Source organism: Silurus aristotelis, assembly GCF_946808225.1.
Source record: "Silurus aristotelis genome assembly, chromosome: 22".
NCBI lineage: Eukaryota > Metazoa > Chordata > Actinopteri > Siluriformes > Siluridae > Silurus > Silurus aristotelis.
In genome coordinates, this window is record NC_139595.1 from 393733 (window position 1) to 403732 (window position 10000).

At 43.4% G+C, this 10000-nt stretch overlaps 1 protein-coding gene across 1 annotated transcript in view; it reads right to left on the minus strand.

Moving 5' to 3' along the window:
- Nucleotides 1-10000, minus strand: part of col11a1b (collagen, type XI, alpha 1b) — a 63625-nt gene that overhangs the window by 44576 nt on the left and 9049 nt on the right. The window contains exons 2-4 of the mRNA XM_083524971.1: nt 7324-7488; nt 5518-5731; nt 2855-3017 (exon numbers count right to left, since the gene is read on the minus strand). Of these exons, the coding sequence (XP_083381097.1) occupies nt 2855-3017; nt 5518-5731; nt 7324-7488 (542 nt within the window). The remainder of the gene's footprint in view (nt 1-2854; nt 3018-5517; nt 5732-7323; nt 7489-10000) is intronic.

A 10000-nucleotide genomic window follows, 5' to 3' on the forward strand; every position in this document is an offset into this window, starting at 1 on the left:
TAGCACGTCTGCGTTTTCATGTGCTTCGAGAGAGCAGAAACTGATTTGGTCACAGATACACTTACAGGCACATTTCCAAGACATGGTGAGGGAAATTCACCAAAACAGTTCAGAAGCGTTTATACTTTTGTCTTTTCTTTCCTGTAGATTTTAAACAAAAACACACAATTTGCCTTCGTTTTAAATCTCCAGAGAAACATCACACAGGAACCCCAAGGTGATGTGATGAGGTGAATATGGATGCTTCTGCTGGAGATGATGTATGTGGAGGTGTGTGTGTGTGTGTGTGTGTATGTGTGTGTGTGTGTGTGTGTGTGTGTGTGTGTGTGTGTGTGTGTGCACTTCTGCTGGAGATGATGTATGTGGAGGTGTGTGTGTGTGTGTGTGTGTGTGTGTGTGTGTGTGTGTGTGTGTGTGTGTGTGTGCGCTTCTGCTGGAGATGGTGTATGTGGAGGTGTGTGTGTGTGTGTGTGTGTGTGTGTGTGTGTGTGTGTGTGTGTGTGTGTGCACTTCTGCTGAAGATGATGTATGTGGAGGTGTGTGTGTGTGTGTGTGTGTGTGTATGTGTGTGTGTGTGTGTGTGTGTGTGTGCACTTCTGCTGAAGATGATGTATGTGGAGGTGTGTGTGTGTGTGTGTGTGTATGTGTGTGTGTGTGTGTGTATGTGTGTGTGTGTGTGTGTGTGTGTGTGTGTGTGTGTGTGTGTGTGTGCACTTCTGCTGGAGATGATGTATGTGGAGGTGTGTGTGTGTGTGTGTGTGTGTGTGTGTGTGTGTGTGTGTGTGCGCTTCTGCTGGAGATGGTGTATGTGGAGGTGTGTGTGTGTGTGTGTGTGTGTGTGTGTGTGTGTGTGCACTTCTGCTGAAGATGATGTATGTGGAGGTGTGTGTGTGTGTGTGTGTGTATGTGTGTGTGTGTGTGTGTATGTGTGTGTGTGGGTGTGTGTGTGTATGTTATGAGGTGAATATGGATGCTTCTGCTGGAGATGATGTATGTGGAGGTGTGGGTGTGTGTGTGTGTGTGTGTGTGTGCGCTTCTGCTGGAGATGGTGTATGTGGAGGTGTGTGTGTGTGTGTGTGTGTGTGTGTGTGCACTTCTGCTGGAGATGATGAATGTGGAGGTGCAGTTGCGGCTCCAGTGAAAGGAGACGTGTTAAATTGTGATCATTGTGTTTTTGTGCTTTAATGATGTTCATTGTGAGTGTATGAGATCCTTTGTGTGATGCAGCTCTGATCTACTGCACTTCTCTATAATACTGATGATCTCTGTAGACGTTGGCGTCATAATGATGGTGTTAAAAGGTGAATTGATTCTGGTAGAACATCACTGAAGACCGAAAGGGAAAACACAGTGAATATGAGATAAATAAACCTTTGAATGATTGTATATGTATTCAGATTTCTCTCTAAATTCTTGCTAGCTTTGACTAGCGTCACTGAAAACGTCACTGATTCTGGCTGAACTGTTTTTATTAAACACGTTCCAGCAGATAAGATCAGACACAAGACAGCAGGCATTAGTGTTAGTGTTACATGCATGATAACAGCATGTGAGCTAAATCCTAGCTTAGCACAGGCGCAGAATCGTGTCTAACTAGCGTACAAAATGTGTTTAAATACAACGCACTTCGTTTGTTTAGTCTGTTTTTCTTGCTGTTTATGAATTTTAGTGTTTATTTGAAACATTTCAGGACACGCGAACCGCTCGTGTGTGTTCATGTGGATTTTGGAAATGAGGAAATAGAAAGGAAAATGCAAAAATGCAACAATGAAAAGATTCATGGCTGAAATACATCTCATTATTCTGAAATGTGTGTGTTATTTTTTTTTTTATCTTAGTCACTTCCTGTTCCTAAATCAGAGCAGAACCGAGTCTGGAGATCCGATCAAGTCTGCTTTACTTTTACACTGGAGCTCCAAAGCTAATGTAGCGAACACTGAACGAAAGCTAATAACCTCCTGTTAGCACACACACACGTGTGTGTGTGTGTGTGTGTGTGTGTGTGTGTGTGTGTGTGTGTGTGTGTGTAAATCTTCACACACATCTGTGACACTAGCCTGTTCTGTCATTACAAGTTGAAAGCCCCTTAAATCATCGTCATCACCTTCAATTACACTCCTTCACTTTCTCATTTCGTGTCTGCACACGTGTCTGAGTTTCTCCACCACCCCTGAAAAATGCAGTGTGTGTGTGTGTGTGTGTGGGGGGGGTGTTGTGTGTAAACATCCTGCAGGAACAGAAACATCCCAAAGCACAAATACGTGAACATTTAACCATGAAGAGTGAAGAGCAGCTGTTGATCTCTTAAAGAATGCTAAGTAATGATGAGGATGATTATAATGAAGATGGTGATGATGATCACAGAAACGTGTGATTCATTAATGATAGAGATCCAAAATAAAATGGTTTAACACTGATAAAAAAAAAATTGTGCACATATGCAAGTGTGTGTGTGTGTGTGTGTGTGTGTGTGTGTGTGTGTGTGTGTGTGTGTGTGTGTGTGTGCGAGAAAAAGAGAGAATCCATCATCACATGAGAGACTGCAGTTTTCCAGAACACTTTAGATGAATGTATGAACAGAAACTGAACATTTTGCTGTATGGAGTGAAGTGAGAGCTGCTGCAGAAGAAACCCTTTCCAGCTCCAGTGTCATAAAACTGCAGTTATACAACATTCTCAGGAGCCTTCATCCATCCAGTTTCCAATTGTTTTTTTCATGACTGAACAACTGTCTGTCAGCAAGCTCCAGGTTTTCCAGGTCATATTGGAAGCCTGAACATTCCTATAAACATGGGCGAATGGAAACCCACAGTGCAGAAGAACTTCGAGGTCTCAGATATAACACTGTTCTTACCTCAAACACCTCCTCGTCCAGAATCCTGGTGCCGAACACCGTGATGCCGTCTGTGCTGATTACAGGTTTATTACTTCTGTTCAGGGGCTTTGAGATTTTTTTCTTACAGTCGATGATCATGGTAACGGACTTCTTCTCCACGCTGATGGCCACACGGTGCCACCTGCACACAGAGGCATGACATTAGTGTTTCTGCTGTACAAAGAACCACTAAGTTCCAACTGATACCTGCTCTGCACTAATCCCATTGGCAGAGGGGTGCCAATACTTTGTGCAGTTCAGCAGCTGGACTCTAACTGAAAACTATTCAGGTACAAAGTGTCCTGTTTTGGTGGAGTTGATACATGCAGCAATGCTGTAAATAATAACAGGAACTGATCAGTAATCAATACTCTAATGGATATGATCACTGAGCGAGCGATCAATACTTCAGCTGTGAGGAGTTTTAGTCTCGTGAACGTTTTTTCCGATCCCTGAGCTGCAGTTGGCGTTTGAACAGATCCGAGGTGGAATCGGTTCCAGACCGTGTGGTGGAAATTTGCTGTAATGATCTGCTCCAAGATCCACAGCAGCAACGTTCCAGCACCAGCACTCAGACGTCCAGAGGAACCGCAGAGAGCTGCAGAGCTGGAAGCTCAACAAACCAGCAGGAGAGAACCGCACATGTTCCACAACAAACATCCTGCAGAGGAGGAACCCTGACTGTACCACCACTGCCCCCCAGCCCCCCTCAGGAACGTATTAAGTTGTAGACAGCAAGTGTGTTTAGTCTTCACCTCGCACCTTGAGCGCATTATTTTCCATTATTGTTAAACTTGGAGAAAAACCAATGCCAGAGGTATAAAAAAGAAAGCTGAGTCAGCGCAGTGTCACTGCAGTGAAGATACGACTCGCAGTGTGTTGTTTTGTGCCTGTGAGAAATCCGCGACTTCCGGTTTTACGACAGTCGAATGCTCGAGATACTTCAACGTTTTCTTCAAGAATTTCTCTTATAATGAGTTTTTCATTTCACATATCGAGTAAATGAGTGAAGACATTTGTTAAAATATGCTGAAATACGTAGAACAGTTGAGTAGATCATATCTATAGAAAATTACATATTAAATGTAAAACACACACACACACACACACACACACACACACACACACACACACACACACACACACACACACAGTTATTACCCAAATAGAGTCTATATTTATATTTAATATATAAATATTAAATTTAGCCAGTTAGCCTTCGTCACCGCTTTTAGGACTCACAGCTGAAATGCCCTTCCTGAGGTTAAATGTTAACAGTAACAATGTTAAATGTGTTTCATACACAATTCAGATTTCTTTGAAAAGAACACACTTTGAGCTTTACTGTTGAGCTTTACTGTTTAAACAGATATTAAGTTATAGATGATGAAGTGCCATAGATATACATTTCCTACATTGAACATTATTATTATTTCATATATAAATACATAAAATCAGTCCTGGAGCAATCCAGAAAAAGTACTGGGTTGAAAGTCACATGACTCATGAGTTTATATTAAAAATGTTATGAAGATTTTCATGAGAAATGAGATTCCTACAAACATTTATCTGAGGCTTTTGTTCTACATGTTTGGTTATTGATATTGATTTGGCGTTCATCTTCCAAAAAGAGTTTGAAAAGAATAATAAAAATTCACACACGTGGGGAATAAAATCCTCCCATACATCGTTAGAATTTAGTTTCCATAATGTTACTGGCTGGAAATAAAAGGTTTGAAATGAAAGGTGGTGCAGAAAAGAACGTCACAACACCTGCCTATAGAGAGGAGGCTCAAGCCAGAGAGTTTCGCCTCTTTCACTGTTTTGTTGTTTTATTTTTAGTGTGTGGTCTTATTTGTTTTGTAACACTATATTCTACCAGCCATATTTGTTTTTTTTACCAGCAAGATGTTGTTTTTTATGTGAAAGTTTTTCCGAAATATATAGAAACACCAGCCGAGGTTCTGTGACGTAAACAGAGGAATAAACATCTAAATCACAACACTATTGTTTGTTTGGAGCAGAAATGCTTTACAGCATGTTGTTCACTGGACCCTAATCTTTCCTAATAAACGGGGATTAGCAGCAGTGGATGTGTTTGTGACTCGTTATTACAGTAATAATGTGAGTAGTGCAGTTGTTTTATGCATGTTGTTGTTGTGTACTGCTCACACACATTCAGCAAATACATTCATTATACATTTTCCATTGAAAAACAGAGATCTGAAATCGCTGCGTGAGACTGAGAGCTTTAGAATGATGTATAGTGACTCATGTTTCTCTTCTCCATTTTTATGTACTCTATTAAACATTAACACCTGAGAACACTGGAATATCGGTCGCGCGGCACTGACGACTCAATTTATTTACTCAATTTAATCAATATAATAAAAATGTGTATTGCAATAATTTGATTTATTTTATTGTATTTCTACTGAAGTGTGAATTTTGTGCACCGTTACACTGCTACAGACCGAGAGACGTTCAGAACCCTGTCCCGCTAATACGTCTATACGTGCATAAGTGTTTGATAACATTTAGTGTAATTAACGCTGTAATTAACGCCGAATTAACGATGTTATTAATGATGTAATTAATGATGTAATTAATGACAACATAGTTTTCACATGCGAGAGTCTTACTTTCCATCGGAGAGGTTAATGTTTCGGAATAAGGGATAATTTTCCGGTGCTGGTTTTCCGTGCTGATCTTCATACAGAAAGATGGGAGTGCGTCCGATCTCCACGCCAAGCTGCTGCAGGCCTTTATCATCATACACCGACAGGAGGAAGGCCTGAGTCCCAGCTTTGGGCTTTATGGTCATGAGGATGGAAAAATCTTCAGGAAATACTCCACCTGAAAATTAACAAAAGCACTGTGAGGTCACATCATGAGATGATCACACACACACACACACACACACACACACACACACACACACACACACACACACACACACACAGGGCTCATATACACACACAGCTCACAAACTCACACACACACACACACACACACACACACACACACACACACACACACACACACACACACACACACAGGGCTCATATACACACACAGCTCACAAACTCACATACACACACACACACACACACACACACACACACACACACACACACACATGGCTCACACACACACACACACACACACACACACACACACACACACAGGGCTCATATACACACACAGCTCACAAACTCACATACACACACACACACATGGCTCACACACACACAAACACACACACAGGGCTCATACACACACACACACACACACAGCTCACACACACACACAGCTCACACACACACACGGCTCATACACACGGCTCACACACACAAACACACACACACGACTCAAACAGACACACACAAACACACACACACGACTCAAACAGACACACACAAACGGCTCACACACACACACACACACACACACACACACACACACACACACAGCTCATACACACAGCTCATACACACAGCTCATACACACAGCTCATACACACACACACGGCACACACACACACACGGCTCACACACACACACACGGCTCACACACACGGCTCATACACACGGCTCACATACACACGGCTCACATACACACGGCTCACACACACACGGCTCACACACACACATACACACACGACTCACGGATCACACACACACACACACACACACACACACACACACACACACACACACACACACACACACACACAGAGCTCATACACACAGCTCATACACACACACACGGCACACACACACACACACACACACACACGGCTCACACACACGGCTCATACACACGGCTCACACACACGACTCACGGCTCACACACACGACTCACGGCTCACACACACGACTCACGGCTCACACACACACGACTCACGGCTCACACACACGACTCACAGCTCACACACACGACTCACAGCTCACACACACGACTCACAGCTCACACACACGACTCACAGCTCACACACACACACACACACACACACACACACACACACACACACACGGCACACACACACACACACGGCACACACACACACACACACACACACACACACACGGCTCACACACACGGCTCATACACACGGCTCACACACACGACTCACGGCTCACACACACACACACACACACACCATCTGTTTTGCTCTCTGAGGTCATGCTGCTTTCCTGTCTGATCGTAACATTTTCAGGGACTAAAGTTATTGCACTTTTGCTTTTTGCCGCTTGAATCTTTGATTTCCTGTGAATCTGATCAGTGTGGAGTTCAGTCACATAGCAGCTTCACCTCATTAGATCATTCCTGATGTTTCCTGTCACTCAGTTATGTAATAAAACAGTCTTGGGACATTTAAAATCCCGAGCTGACGGGTTTCTGTACCCAGACGGGTCTCGGGTCCAGACGTGTGACTGAATTATTACCTGGAAAGAGTTTTTTGGTCGCAGTGCTGATCTGCGCTGTGTTGTCCACTCTGTACGCCACGTCAGGTTTGGATCCTCTCCTGACAGGACACAGTCCCTGCGTCTTCGTTATTCCCTCCGGAGAACTGCGGAAGTCCAGAACCTTCAGCACGTCCACCGGCTCGGCTGTGCGGAGGACAGAGACAAACTCGGATCAGAATCAGATCAGAAGTGCACACTTTTACTGAACATCTGTGTGTAATGACCATGAGAAGGATTTCTACTGAAGCAACAACGTTTGTGTTGAAATTATTATTTCCTCATAAAATGATATCAATAATAATAAAAGGATGCAGTTTTGTGGCACTCAGTAACAATTCAATGAGAACAATTTCAAACAAAAATAAACCAATCAAATCCAGTGTAACTATAAACAGATGAAAAATGAAAAACTTTCTCTTTTAATAAATATCATTTTGTAATAATTAGATAAATCATGTGGTGTAAGAGGAATAAAGTCCTGGAGATGTTTCCCACTGCTACAGACATGCCTCAGGGGGCGGGGCTTATACACATAAAAATAAAACAGTGTTTAAATTCCATCACACACACACACACACACACACACACACACACACACACACACACACACACACACACACACACACGCACAGGTAGAAATGTCAGAGTCAGCACTGCTAGGCTGAGCAAAAAGGCAAGTTCTCTTTATTTGGGAACATTGTGCAGCGCTTTGGGAACATCAGTAACGTCCTGGAACTTGGAACACCGGAAAACATCCAAGTTGGAAAAGTACAACGGAAAAATCACAGAATGACATCAAGCCCAGAATCAGAACACAGATTCCTCAATTCCTCACACACTTCACTCTACCTGCTACAGGAACACTACAGCACTCAAACAAGGGGAAGTGGACAAGGTGGACATGAACATGGGACACGTGAACATGTAGGAGTGAACTGGTGGAGGAGACAAGAGGGAGTGGTAAATAGACAAGGGGGAGGAAGACTTGGGGCAGGGGAGTGGACGAGGAGGACTAGATAGAAGGAAGTGGACAATGGGAGAGTAAATGTGCAGGAAATGGACGAGGGGAAGTTGACTGCGGGGGTATTTGGAAGGAGCGCTGGACAGGACAGAAAGTAGATGGGGGAAGTGGACAGGAAAAGTTGGACTGGGGGAAAGTGGACAAAGAAAACACTGTACAGTACAAACACTATCTTACTAATTTCTCACGTACACACACACATTCTCTCAAACACACACATACACACATTCTTACACCCTATTACACACACGCACTCTTACACACACGCACTCTTACACACACGCCCTATTACACACACGCACTCTTACACACACGCACTCTTACACACACGCACTCTTACACACACGCACTATTACACACACGCACACTCTTACACACACGCACTCTTACACACACGCACTCTTACACACACGCACTCTTACACACACGCACTCTTACACACACGCACTCTTACACACACGCACTATTACACACACGCACTCTTACACACACACACACTCTTACACACACGCACTCTTACACACACGCACTCTTACACACACGCACTATTACACACATTCTGGCACACACGCATAAACGCTTGTAGGTTCCAGATGTGCTGTTCAGTAGCACTAATGTTGATTGATTGTTCTCGCAGAGTTTCCTGCCCACTGTAACGTTTACACACACACACACACACACACTATAAGAAACCTGAAAAAACTGAGCAGAAACACACACACACACACACACACACACATACACACTATAAGAAACCTGAGACAGCTAAGCTGAGAAGCACACACACACGTGCACACATACGCACTATAAGAAACGTAAGAGAACTGAACAGAACACACACACACACACACACACACACACACACACACACACACACACACACACACACACAGATTCTATGTGCTGGAAAGGAATTGGTCAGAAGGTGGTGATTAGTTCTCCAGAAGAGCAGATCTGACAGTAGTGCAGGTTTATATGAATGGACTGAATCGGTTGCTATAGTAACGGTGGGAGCACCAGGGCATGTCCCACACACTCTACACTGATAAACTGTTTCTGAAAAACAAGAAGTAAAAACGATCATTGAAGTAGATCTGGAGGTGAAGGTTCCTCACTAAATGAGGGTTGAGGAGAACCATGTGGCGTTCTCTTTATCTGATGATCCCAGAAGGAACGCCGCTGCTTCTCCATCAGGTGTTTTCATACGGAGGAAAACTACAGGGTTTTTAATTACTTCTGTGCGTGTGTGTGTGTGTGTGTGTGTGTGTGTGTGTGTGTGTGTGTGTGTGTGAGTGTGTGAGTGTGAATTTGAATGTGTGTGTCTGTGTGTGAATTTGAATGTGTGTGTGTGTGTGTGTGTGTGTGTGTGTGTGTGTGTGTGTGTGTGTGTGTGTGTGAATTTGAATGTGTGTGTGTGTGTGAATCTGAATGTGTGTGTGTGTGTGTGTGAATCTGAATGTGTTTGTCTGTGTGTGTGTGTTTGTGTGTGTGTGTGAATCTGAATGTGTGTGTGTGTGTGTGTGTGTGAATCTGAATGTGTTTGTCTGTGAATCTGAATGTGTGTGTGTGTGTGTGTGTGTGTGAATCTGAATGTGTTTGTCTGTGTGTGTGTGTTTGTGTGTGAATCTGACTGTG